Source organism: Clytia hemisphaerica, unplaced genomic scaffold, assembly GCF_902728285.1.
Source record: "Clytia hemisphaerica strain Z4C2 unplaced genomic scaffold, Clytia hemisphaerica genome assembly, whole genome shotgun sequence".
Classification (NCBI taxonomy): domain Eukaryota; kingdom Metazoa; phylum Cnidaria; class Hydrozoa; order Leptothecata; family Clytiidae; genus Clytia; species Clytia hemisphaerica.
In genome coordinates this window covers 842,279-855,379 of record NW_027103359.1, presented here as the reverse complement: position 1 = coordinate 855,379, position 13,101 = coordinate 842,279, and the positions used below count along the sequence as shown (strand labels likewise).

Here is a 13,101-nt window from a genome sequence, read left to right as displayed (position 1 = left end):
AACATTATATTAGTCAATATTACACTGAAGGTATGATTCTTTTAAGTAGTAGAGCAAACTTTTATTTGAGATACCATAAATGTTTGAATTCGTTTATCCCAGTTATAATATCTTGTATGAAAAGGGAGGAGAAGACGCTAGGTCACTGTTGAGAGAATTTTTGTTATTTTCATTTTGGCTTTTTTTAAGTAGTTTCAAAGGAGGAAGTAGAGTTTTTGGTGGCTGTAAGGGATGCTGAAACATCAGCCGAAGGTGAGATACATTATTCCTATCCTGTAAGGTTTAAAAATGCCAAAAGTTTATAATAATTTTTTGGCATCAATCCAAAAAAACCCAAAGCTCTGTCCTGAAGATGAGAATAGAACAATTTGAGGCTTAAAATGCTGAAATAAGAATAACTGCGCGAGCCTCGATACAAATTTACTCGCTCTTACAATGAAAGTGTGTAATACCTGGAACTATTTGTGTTAAATGAAAACTCGAATTAAAGGAATTTGAGAGTGAAAAGCTGCTTGTAATGGGGTATATAGGTCGTTCTAATAATATAATGACCGGCTAGTAGTAAGTCTGCGACCGCAGTCGGAGGCGACCCGAAGGCTCCTCTTTCAATAACCGTCTACCCGAAGGTAGGGGAGGGCGCCACTCTTACTACCTGGGTTGCTCCATTTACCCTTGATCCTTCTCTCTTTTGCCGAGCATCAAGCAGAGAGGCATCAAGTTCCATTTTTAAGAAGTCTTTGGTATTACCCGGCCAGGGTTTGAACCCACGATCTTAGGCACCGCTAGATGCTCTACCTTCAAGCTACGCTCGACCGGATTGTATTGACCACAAAATTTTACTTGCTGGAATAAGATCTGAAGTCAATAATGGTGTATCTATCAAGTCACACGATGCGATAGAAAATACAAGGAGTCAAATTCATATTCAAACACTTCAAATATTAAGGGACAAGCTGGAGTTTTTACAAGCTCTTATTTGATTTGGTTGGTTGTTAAGATGTAATAAAAGAATCTTATTACCTTTTCTAAAGAACGCGTCATCTCTATCACTTTAAATGACCAATTAGCGAAGTATCGTGTAAAAACTCCAAGGCATCTCAAAATTAACAAATGATAAAGATACATGTTTGAAATTCAAACTGGTTATGTCTGTTTCTTATTCTCAGATCATTTGAAATCACTTCCACAAAATCTCAATTTCGAGTCATTTTAAACTCATGCAATAGGAACCTCGGAAAGTCACTCGTTTGTTTGAATTCTAGGTCAATTGATCGATTTTTGAAATTAGACCGGCAATAGAGATGCAAATTTAGTTACGACGCAAAAGAAGTGACGGTTGAGCTGAACTCGTTCACAGAAATTCCTATACATCAGTTTTTGCAATGTCATTGCAGATGCTTGGTTGCTTTGTGATGTCATCCAAAGATTGCTCATTGTCTTATTTTGACACGAAAGAGACCATTTGATGGGTGCCAAAGTAAACAGGGAAGAGCCGTACAGTATGACGTTGGATAGTGGTGGTAGAAGGAGGTGGAAGTAGAAAGCTATTCATGATATTCATGACGTAATGTTCTATACGAAAGAAAACGAGAAAAGCTAGAGAGATTATTCGAAGTTTGCCACTATACCTGCAAAGAAGGGGTTTTTTCGTAGAAAACATTACCTTATGAATCTTTGAATCTTTGAACTGAACCGAAATAACGACACATCATTGTTGAATGACTGTCATCAAAAAAGCTAAAACTGATCAGTAAACCCAATGCCCCCGAATGACCTTAATTCGGAAATTGATTACAGATCGTCAGTCTGTGCCACTAACTCGATCGGTAAGATTCTTCCGAAATGGGAAGAACCTTCCCGGACGGGAAGAACTTACTCAATTTTTTTCTGCCCGTTTGGGAAGATTCTTCCTCTTTGGGAAGTTGAAAATTACCTTAATCATCCGCGAAGCTGTACGATGACCGGCGAAAGTTGAAACTTTTTGGAGGTGAAAAAGCATCAAATTTTCATCAAGTTTTTTCACCGAAAGAAAAATAAACTTTACCGTAGAAATCTTGTTAAATTGTGAAAAAACTGCGTAAGCTTCCCAAACGGGAAGTTCCAACCCGATCGAGTTTTCCTTATTTTCCCGCTTCTTCCCAATCTGGAAGTCCGTTTTTTAACTCTTACTCATTCATTATTCGTTTGGGTGTTAAGTTAATTTCCCGTTCGGGAAGGTTCTTCCCATTTTGGAAGAATCTTCTCGATCGAGTTAGTGGCACAGACCGATCGTGATTGAAGCAACTTCCACTTTCATTTTCTATGACTCCATCCAATAATAGTAAAAGTCTCTTTGAGGTACCTAAAATTTTTATATGACAAGGTGTACAGCCAGTTATTAATCATTGATGTTCTTTTCACACGACAAAGTTCATTGTATGTGCCAAAGTAAATAAAAAAGGACGTCAAATGACGTCAGCTGACGTTAAAAAAGTTGTGGAGGTAGAATGCAAGGTATCATGGTTTTGTGTTTGCATGTCTACATAGTGTCCTAAAAGTCGGAAATGTATAGATTGAACATGTCATTTTTTTTAAATCAATGAGTACCTGAGATAGTATACCATTATAATACCTGCAACCCCTGTATCACACACTTGGTTGGACCCCTCCCCATTGACTGGAAACTTTGGCTTAAAAATCATCTTTGGATAGAAGAGTATCTCATTCTCAATTGAAAGTTTAATAACAGGCCTTTATATATATATATAAAATTTTACTATTTCCTATTCCTAGAAAATAAGGACAGAGAGCCCTTTAAGAAGACTCTCTGTCTATCTTGCATTTTTCTTTGCAATAGCCAGTCCACAAAACTTTTCAATCGAACAATTCTCATTTTTAATTACTTGATCGAGTAAAGTCAAAGAAATTCTACCACGTTTGCAAGTGGAGTTGGTTGTTGCTAATGACGTATCGAAAATCATTATTGACCTCATCTACATAACGAAATCCACCTCTGACCATTCTCCTCAAAAACTTCCTATAGGTGACATCGAGGCGGTCGTACTGGAGAGACGTTAAGTTCCAGTTCTGACATGAATACGTTAACCGGCTCCTGACGAAACTGTTGAGGAAGAAGATACGAACACGTAGGTTGATTTGGAAGTTTTGTAGCAGGTTAGACATTTGGGCGAATTTTACAATTGCAAGTTGAATTCGTTGATTGACTTCTGCTTCCCCTGTGTTTGGTTGATGGTGATTAAGGACAGCACCAAGATATTTGAATTCTTTGACATTTTTGAGTTGCTCTTCACGAAGACATATGATAGAATCGTGATATTGTTCTTGATTGATGGTCATTGTTTCGGTTTTCGAGACATTGATTGTCAAACCAAAGGCAGTGAAAGTTAAATCCAAAAGCTCTGTTGCAGCACTGATACCCTCGAGTGAAAGTAGAAAGAGGACGATGTCATCAGCATATCCACACCAAGAGAGAGTCGTTTCTCCCCAAGTTCTTATACCATTTGCTCTCATCTCGGATCTTTCTGCACGAGAGTGTGCTTGTGGGTTGACTCGATATTTGTGTTTGAAGAACTTGATTCGGTTATCATCTTTACATTTTTCGATAAATACTCTCATAAGCCTTTATAATTTTGATGTAAGACCCTGCCACACCAAGTGAGCAAGCTTGTCTGGGGCACCGAAACAGGTGTGCTATAATCACAAATGTGAACAGAAAAAGTGCAAAAGGTCACTGAGTTTCAACCAATCACATTTCATATTCTGACTAGCTTACATTTCTTCGCGATTTTAGAAGTTTATTCAACCCAGCTAGGATATCAAACAATTTGACTTTACGTAAAAAGAACAACTATCGAACATAAATCAAGTCACATAAAAAAAATATTTAGTAAATTTTGAAGAAATAGTAAGATGAAAAACTTGTCTTTATTTATTTAAAAAAATCTATAAAGTTAATTTGGATTGATTTTGTAAGGTATTTTTTGAAGGAACTTGATATTTTGATGACTGTAATTTGAGAATGTATAATGAGAAAACCTTTCATCGTTACCCCTTGATTTGTTGCAAAGAATTGACAGAAAGAAAAATAGACTTAAATCTGTTGAAGTTCAAGTGATCTTGGTTTGTATGTTATTTGATAATGACATTCTATTGTGTTGATTTTCCATGATGATTTTTCTGATGATGGGAATTTTTGTTTTATTGTGAAAGTTTTGTTTTTGAGACAGATTTAAAAGAAAGAGGATAAATTTATTTGAAAGACGAATTTTACAGAATTTTATTTTAACGTCAAAATATATTCAAAAGTCCTTATTTGATAACCGCTGCTTTTTTAAGCATATTCGTTTTGCTTGCTCAGAAACTTACCCATCGAGTTCATTTTTGCTTCTTTCATTTTGAGTTTCGAAAGCATTTTACATGATTACTCTGTCTTTAATGATATACCTCGTGTGTTCATGTGCTTTTAATTTCTAAACTACAACAAACTGTTTTCTGTTTTCTTTGGAACTGTATACATGTCATGATGGTTGGACGAAAATCTTTTTTAGTTTTTGTTGTTTTTTGTATGATGCATTTTTTGTTGTTATTTTTATTGAATCACAACAATAATATGGAATCGAAATTGCTTGGAGTTTAAAAATGTTCCAATATTTCATTATGGTCATGTCTTGATATCATTTTAAAAGACTAAGAGTTCACATTCTAAGAGAAGATTTTTCTCCTGAATTTCGATTTTTGATAATATTTCTTTGGTCAAATTTTGTTTAAATCTTTCAGAAAAAAACTTAAAGTCGGAACTGAAAATGTGAGTGGTAATTTAATTGCTATCGGATGTTAAATGGAGTAATTGAAACATTAATTTTTTATTGGAAATTCATTATAAAACTGAAAACTTTGAAATACACCTTTGGACGAGTATATAGACTATTGTTCCAAAATCAAAATGCCAAGCATGAGAAAACTGAAATCAAGCTCTAAGACGAGCATAACTAGTGTCAGCAGTTTTGGGAGTAATGGAAGCCCAAAAAATAATAACAATCTTTGCTATATTGGTCACCTTGGAGACCAGGAACAACAGAAGTTTGTTCACCAGAAATGGCAGCAAGAAAGATTAAGACAAGAAGTATGTATTTGCTGTAATAATTCCAATGCTGTAATTGTTGTTGCCATGCCTCCTGATTGCTTATAATTATAAGTTTGCTTTTGGTGAAAATTATCTTTAAAGGGATAATCAGATGGTTGGAGATATTTTGCCTCTAAAATTTCCTGGGCATGGGCAGAGCTTCCCGATCTCTATGCTTAACTCTAAAGTCGAGATATTAAAGTTACAGGTTTTTAACTTTAAAGAATACAATATATTTTGACGTAAAAGACCATGCAAGAGTTCGTTTTTAGAGATTTCAAATTGTTAGATTTTTTCTTTTGAAAAAGATGCTGAGATTTTGCTCAGGACCATGTAAGGAATTTACAGACTAACGATTTCAAACCATCTATTTATTCCTTTTAAAGAAATCAACTGGAATTTAGGAAAAGATATATATCATATTTTTGGATGTTAGAATCTCGCAGCCCTTAAAATTCTACTTAGCTTCTTAGAGCTTTCGGAAATAAATCTTCGTTCGCTTAATATTCAGCATGAGTACATGTTTTTTTCTATAAGCATAACATTCTAAGCATATCTGTAGGCTTAGTTTTTGGTACCTAAACAATGGGTCTATTGTTTAAGAACAATAGAATGCTAAGCATAATGTGAGCCTGATGTAGGGGAAGAAACTTGCTTATAAAAAAAAACATTTATCCACAGCTTCAACTGCTGTGGCTTGAGAGGAAAGAGTAGATCTTTCTGGTGTTTTATCTATGGATATCTGTATAGTTTGTAGGGTACTAGAGGAGGAGGAGATACTATTAACTTTAACTTAACTTTAACTTCTTTGACAACAAACTTTAACTAGCACATATTTAAATGTTTGTTTTTCAGATTTTTATTTTCGAGTTGTTATACATGAAAAATGATTAATCAGCTGCCTTGTTTTGCATGTCATGTTTGACGTTTAAACCCTTTAAAAACATCCTTCACTAAATTTATGAGGTATATATTTGCACGGAAAATCAAACTTTGTGGTGAGAAAAGTTTTTCTGACGTTTACTTTAAAGGAGGTGCTACTAAGATAAACTAAAACATTTTTATTTAAACTGTTAAGGATGAATATTTTGTATAGGGAATTTCATCCCTAATGTAAACCACCCCTGTAACATACTGTAAAAGTAGTCCAAGCGAATGTCACAATACCGTGATATTGTACATAATACATATTGTATTGTACACAAAATCTCGTTGCCTGTTGATAAAAGCTTTGTACATACAGAGTGTCCGGGAAAAATAACGGAGCAGATTTTTTTATAAAGTAAAATCTTCCCACGACAATTGAAAGAAGGTTTTTTAAGGACTGAGTAATTAGCTCATAAAAGATCATATAGATTTTGAGGGTTTTTCTTTATACAAATTCTCATCTGCTTTTTCCCAGACACACTGTATATCATAGCATTTTGTTAACCTTTCTATTGTCTCTAGTCGGCTTCAAAATTATCCTAACGGCTTAGTGAGGTAGGGGTAGCTTGTTTTACTACAAAGAATTAAGAAATTGTTTTTTAAATATTCATTGATTCATTTTCAGTACTCGCCACATCTACGGCGTTCACCGAAGACGCCAAGATCGGCCCAGAAGCGCCGGTCCCGTGAACAAACAGAGCATCTAAGGAACAAAATCCAAGAAGCCAATGAAGCTTGTCAGTATGGTGAATTCTCCAAGGCTGTTCAGCTCTTCTCAGAGATCCTGGTTATCGAGCCGAATAATTCCATTTTATATTGCAACCGGTCGGCCGCCTATATAAGGATGGGTTTACACCAAGCTGCTCTTGATGATGCGTTGGAGAGCGTAAAATTGGACGGAGACTGGTATAAGGTATTTTATATTTAGTTTTCTTTTAATTCCATTTCTAACAGTTATTGACCATCAATGTGTGTCATTTTTGATCAGCATACAGTGAAGTTTTTAAGAAAAGGGAGTTTCTCTGGTAGCAAGAGTCAATAGTGTAGGTGAAAGAAGTCCTTTAGATTACTTCCGATTTTGAAGGACCGACGTGGAGGATTCCCAAAAATGTTTTCTCATGCAATATTGGGTTAAGCAAAACGACATCCTGCTTTGTCCATGTTACAGCCTACCATCCTAGTTAAAATGAATTCCCCCCCCAAAGCTTGTACACAAGGTTGTTTCAACACTTATAATAAGGTCAGATGAACGTTTTGCAGCTGAGATGCTACCATGGTATAAAGAATGAATGAATTAACATGTATTCATATCTAGAAGAAATGGTGTCAATTTTAAGTCACAGACTCGAGTACGAGTCTTGAGTATTAAAAGAGTCCTGTAACATTGCAATCACAACAAATCACTTTTTCGAAGTTATGTAGCACTAATATCCGACATTTTACTTCCTTTTCAAAACAAGAATAGTCTTGATAGCGTGTATCTTCACTCATCAAACTTTTGCACCTATATTGAAAACGTATTACAAAATGAAATTGCATGACGTTGGGCAGAAACGACGTTAGTCCTAAAATCAACCAATACGGGTCAGATAGGCGTGCAGTCGAGAACTCGGCTAGGGTGCACAATGATTGTATGTCATAATAAAGACCTTAAAAATATTACTTTAATGTCTAAATGCTCAGCAACCCGAGGGAAGGAGCAACAGTGAATAGAGAAATTTCAGTAACAGTAGAGTCGCCCGCCCCTACCTTCGCTATCTGGCACCCAGACGCAAAGAAATTCATCCGACACGTGCTAGCTCCAAAGGTCGGGAAATTTTCATCATCTGGAAGGTTTAGATTACGGAATTTTGACAGACCGCGTGAATCGGGGTGAATCATTATGCCACCTGGACCCCAGCCCTAGTTTTCGGGGATTGGCGGGTCTAACCGAAATATTTTCAGTGTTACGCTCAAGGGTAATTGAAGGCCATCATTCCTCTCCGATGGAAATTTGCCTTTAGAGCTTCAGCGTGGGCAGCCACTAATCCGCCTACCTTTAGTGAGTAGAAAGTTATCTGTACTCTAACCACATGAATAAATGACGAGTTAAACATGAGGACAATTAGCAACATAGGTTCATAGATGACTGGTGACAAGTGAAAATTTGCCACACAACCCATAAATCTCTCCGAATGACATTTTTCGTTTAAATTACGTTTAATTTTGAACCACATAAATTGATGAGAGGAAAAATCTTAAAGTCTTAACTTTGATTTGATTGATTTGACAGGCGATAGAACATCCAGGCCGCCCTCAAATTAATTTTTTCCCGAGCCTTTGCTCCACTTGTCAATTTTTAATGTTAGAATAGATAGATAATTCTTACCCCTACCTGGTTTTAAAAAGAGTTTTCGAACCCCAGATTATAGTACTGTCACAGAAAAATATCGAATTCAAAATGACAAGCTGCAACGATTGAAATATTCCCCTTTATCATTGTACACGTTTTTTTTTATATAAGAACAAACTATATAACATAAGACTTCAATAGCCAAAATATTAAGAACAAGTCAGGAAAATTTTGAGGCTTTGTAGACCCTTAGGTAAAATTAAGAACATTTTCAGATTTAAAACTCAAAAAGTTAAGAACATCCAAAGGCTTAAAAATTTATGTATGCTGTAGCGAAATGAAACCCTTTTGTCTTTTGTGGTAGTCATTGCTTAGATCGTTCGACCTTTCATAAGTTACTCATATTGACACTATGTTACTATCCTATAAAGGTCACTTGATGTTATAAGTTATTACTGACATTAAAAGCCTAGTAAGCAATCACCAAAGTCAATAACTTTTTCACTTTAAAGGGAGTATGTATATAAGATGTTATAAAATAGGGAGTTCGCAAAAGATGTTTGACGTCGATAATATTTATTTGCAAATCCCATAAAATGCTTTCAAGAAATTCAGTAGATACCAACAATATGCTTTTTAGAGGGATATTGCTATGACGGTGTTTTACATGGCTGGAAACTTTGAAAAAACTCCACGCGGAGGAGAGATTACTGTCAATGATTACTGACTTTTTGGTGAGAAATTGCTCTTCTACATAGAGGTATTTAGCTTAGGAAATCTATATGTTTTCTGTTTGTTTATTTCACACGCGATTCCAATACAATTTGTATGAAACGCATTTTTTTATGAATCCTATGATAGCTATATTATTATGCTTGTGGTCGTGTGGCTATACTGGTTAATGGTTAAACTGTCTGATTTTTTATGGTTTTCTTGAGGGGGAGCAGGTAAGTAAGTTTGCGACCGCAGTCGAGGGGGACCCAAAGGCTCCCTTTTCTTTAGCTGTCGGTCTTCATTCCTTTCCTTGGATTTCTCATGATTCTTACCTTAATTGATGAGCACCAAGCAGAGAAGCCTCAAGTACAATTTTTTGCTACTAATACGAAGTCTTTGGTATGACACGGCCGGGGATTGAATACACATTAACCAATTGCTCTACCTTCATGCTACGGTAGGGTAGGGAGTCAGCTAAAGTGTAGTTCGTTTTATCATTCATTCAACACGCTTTGTTCTGAAAAAAATGCGATTTTCTGTTTGTTTTAGGCATTCGTTCGAGCATCAGCGTGGTAGGCAGAAAAAATCACGATCTGACCTCAGGTTAGGTACGGGTTTCAAACCTCCTGAGAAAGCTAGAAAGATCAATTATTTTCTTCAAGAATAATCATTAAACCGCTAAATTTTCTTCCTTTGAAAACCATTCGAGTATCTAAAACCACTAAGGGCTTTCAAATACCCCTTCTATAAATAAAAACAAAATATACCAGAAAAATAAGGCTTAGTTATTGACATAGTTTAGACCCTGTCACTCACCTTTCAGTCACAGATATTGACACCATACTCGATAAGAGTGTCTGAAACTTTGTTTATGTTTTCTAAAAAGCTCCATTCTTTAAAATGTCAAAAAAAGTTAAAAACGCGTCCAGTTTTTTTTTTAATTTTCGATATCCCTTGTTGATTTTGAATAATTTCTAAGCTTTCGATTTCGAGTTGAGAATACTGTACTGGTTGTTTTGGTGATACTGGTTTTATTCTCGACATATATATTGATCACCCCTGTCTCTGAGTCCAAGTGGTTGAGTTGAGAAATCTGAAAGTGGGGGGGGGGCGTAAGGGAAATCTCTTGGGCATTCTTTAACAGAAATTATCAACACCCTATTTATTGCGAAGGAGACCCAAGTGAACTCAATGGTACCCAAAGACCCAGGGATGTTAATGTTGGTTGAACTTATACTCTGCTTTCTTAAATATCACAAACTAACCAAAAGGGGTTTATCTTATTGTGTTAGCATTTAGACTTTTGAGTTGATGCTCTTTTAGGGTAATTATGGGTAATTTTTGTCTATGCCCTGTTTTATTTATAATGAATATTACTAGATTACAACTTTTTCACTCCTCAGGCAAATTAAGGCCTGACCAGATTTTTCAAATTTACGTAAATTTTTTATCACCGTTTCCACTTATCATAGTATATCACTTCATACATCGAAAGAAGCGTATTGGAGTGTAGATCACTGGAATAGCTGTGCCATAATTAATTTTTTCACCCAAAAAAAGATAGTAGGCAAAAACCAAAAAATGCTGACGTCAACAAAACTTGTTTTTTTAATAACTCCAGTTTGGCTTATGGTAAAAACATGAAATTTGGACCAAAGCTGCACACCGTTATGATTTCTGCTGATGTCAGCAAAATTTGAAAAAAAAGTTATGCAAAGATGTTCCTATTATTGATATGCAAATTTAGTCCAGACTATACTGTTGTCGTTAAGAGCTTGAGTGGGATATATTCAGGATTACCTCGACGAATAGTAAAAAAAAATTAATGGTCAAACTTCGACCGAGTTCAGGTTCTATTGTTGCTACTGTTTTGTTTTGATCCAATAAATTCCAAAGCTTTCATGCTGGTGGGTTAGTAGTGTACTCCCTCTTTTAGAGAAACCTTTCCGAATCTGTCAATGTTATTTCCTCTCGAAAGGGTTTTTAAAATTATGGTCTAACACTTTCATTGGATTTTAACTTTAGTTTTATAAAACTTTTTTAATTCAAAATTTTATTTGACAACGAAAAATCTTGCTCAATCTCTTTCCTCCGGAACTGTCAATATTTAGCTTAAGAGAATTATGGATTGCGTAAAAATACATGAAAAAGATTCAAAAACATACTTTGTTGAAATATTGTCACTATTTTCTCAATGCGCTTTTACAACATTACAATGTGTCAAATTATATTCTTTTTATACGCAGCGGAGCTTTTGTAAATGCGGATTTAGAGGCTTGACATTGTAATTAATACCAAAGACTTTTCTATACACGTTTTTTTATAAGAACAAACTATAAAAGAACATAAGGCTTTCATTGGCCAAAATCATAAGAACAAGTTAAAAGCATTTTAAGACTTTTTGGACTCTAAAACATACCCGATTTCTTGGGAAAATAGACAAAAATACTCACATTATGGTGAAAATAAGAACATGTTAAGAACATTTTTAGGCTTGAAAATCAAAAAGTTAAAAAACATCCGAAGGCTTCAAAAACTTTGAATGAAAAAAAATCTAGCAGCTATCAAATAGCGGTAGAATATCTAGCATGTTTTCCATGGTTTTTCTCAAGTCCTACTCTCTATACTGGTAATAACAAAGGACCTCCAATAGATTCACAGACAGTTCGTGGTACTTTAAGAAAAAAAACTTTAGAAACTTTCGCGGGTAAAAACTTTAGCAAAATTTCGTGAATTTTACTTTTGGAACGAAATCAGCGGATATAGCTTTCGCGAATTTTGGAATGTTATTTCATTTTACAGGCAAAAAAAATATAAAAATGCACAAAAACTGAAAATTGAGTGTAATGAGTGTCCTTTTCGCTAAAAAAAACTTTCGTAAATTTCTCGTGTAATTTCTTACTTAGCAGAAACTTTCGTGAAAAAGGGCAAAAATCGCGAAAATCGCGAAAGTTTCTGCCCTTAAAGTATTCAGCTTTTATAAAACAAAGAGCTCGGACTATTTTAAGTTACTGAATCTTGGAATTTTAAGCCCTACTACATCATTTCTAGCAGTGGATAATTATATGTTTACCTAATATGCTTTTGCGCCTATATTAAAAGCATTAAAAATCATCGAAATAAAAACTATTTTCAAAATAAATATAAATCTTTTTTAACTGGATTTGTCATTGTATCACTTACATGATAGCGATCACTTTAACAAATCTAAATTGGACGTTTAAATACACAGTTTGGCGTTACAACGACTTTTCACAATCGATTTACCAGACCCCTGGAAAGTTTGAAATTGAAATGTCTCAAGCTTACAAAAGTTTCCTGTCTTTTTTACATCGATGTTTATCAATTATAGAGCTTATAATTTTTTTTGCCAACTGAATACATTTGGTATATAAAAAGTGCTAATTTATCTCTAACAAGTTTGTTTTGAATTTTTGACAAAGCTTTTTCGTTGAAAGATTGAAATTTATACTGTGTGTATGCTCCATTCATTGATTAGTACTATGATGTGACTTGCGAGAAACTTGACAACAATTTTGAGGGGAGTCAATTCTTTCAACAATCTTTGCATAAGTCCGGTTTCAAACGAAGGTGTAGAATGGAATCAATTACTTTCTGTTAACCTTCAAAAACTTATAAAATCACTGATGACGGTTTTATTCTACAATGACATTGGGTTTTGGGGTTGTCAAGACGAAAAGCAATGTATTATGCTGCAAGACCTAAAATTCAGAAAAGTCTGTCCAGAAAATTTTCACAGGTAAATTTCATTTCCTTGATATCTGTATTCAATTGTTACGGTAGACGCCTCTCAATCCAAACACCTCTTCCCAGTTGGCACACAACGTTCATATAACGTTATATCGACGTTGTGGACGTTAGATAAACGTTGAAACAACGTTGTGTTGGCTGGGTTAGGTCAAAAAAATCTTACCACATCGAATCAACTACTATAAAATCCTTCCCATTGGGAAAAATGCTTTTTTACGTTGTAAAATTTTTGCCA

General features: G+C 34.9%; 1 protein-coding gene across 3 annotated transcripts in view; it reads left to right on the top strand.

Annotated features, from left to right (window-relative positions):
• Nucleotides 1-209: 209 nt before the first annotated feature.
• The window catches only part of LOC136822109 (tetratricopeptide repeat protein 28-like), a 39,702-nt gene continuing 26,810 nt past the window's right edge, over nucleotides 210-13,101 (top strand). The window contains exons 1-2 of one of the 3 annotated variants that reach the window (XM_067078336.1): nucleotides 210-252; nucleotides 6,675-6,962. In XM_067078336.1, the coding sequence (XP_066934437.1) occupies nucleotides 232-252; nucleotides 6,675-6,962 (309 nt within the window). In that variant the 5' untranslated portion in view covers nucleotides 210-231. Of the gene's footprint in view, nucleotides 253-4,740; nucleotides 5,123-6,674; nucleotides 6,963-9,116; nucleotides 9,142-13,101 lie in introns of those variants that run through there. The other 2 variants (XM_067078327.1, XM_067078361.1) reach the window with 2 other exon arrangements.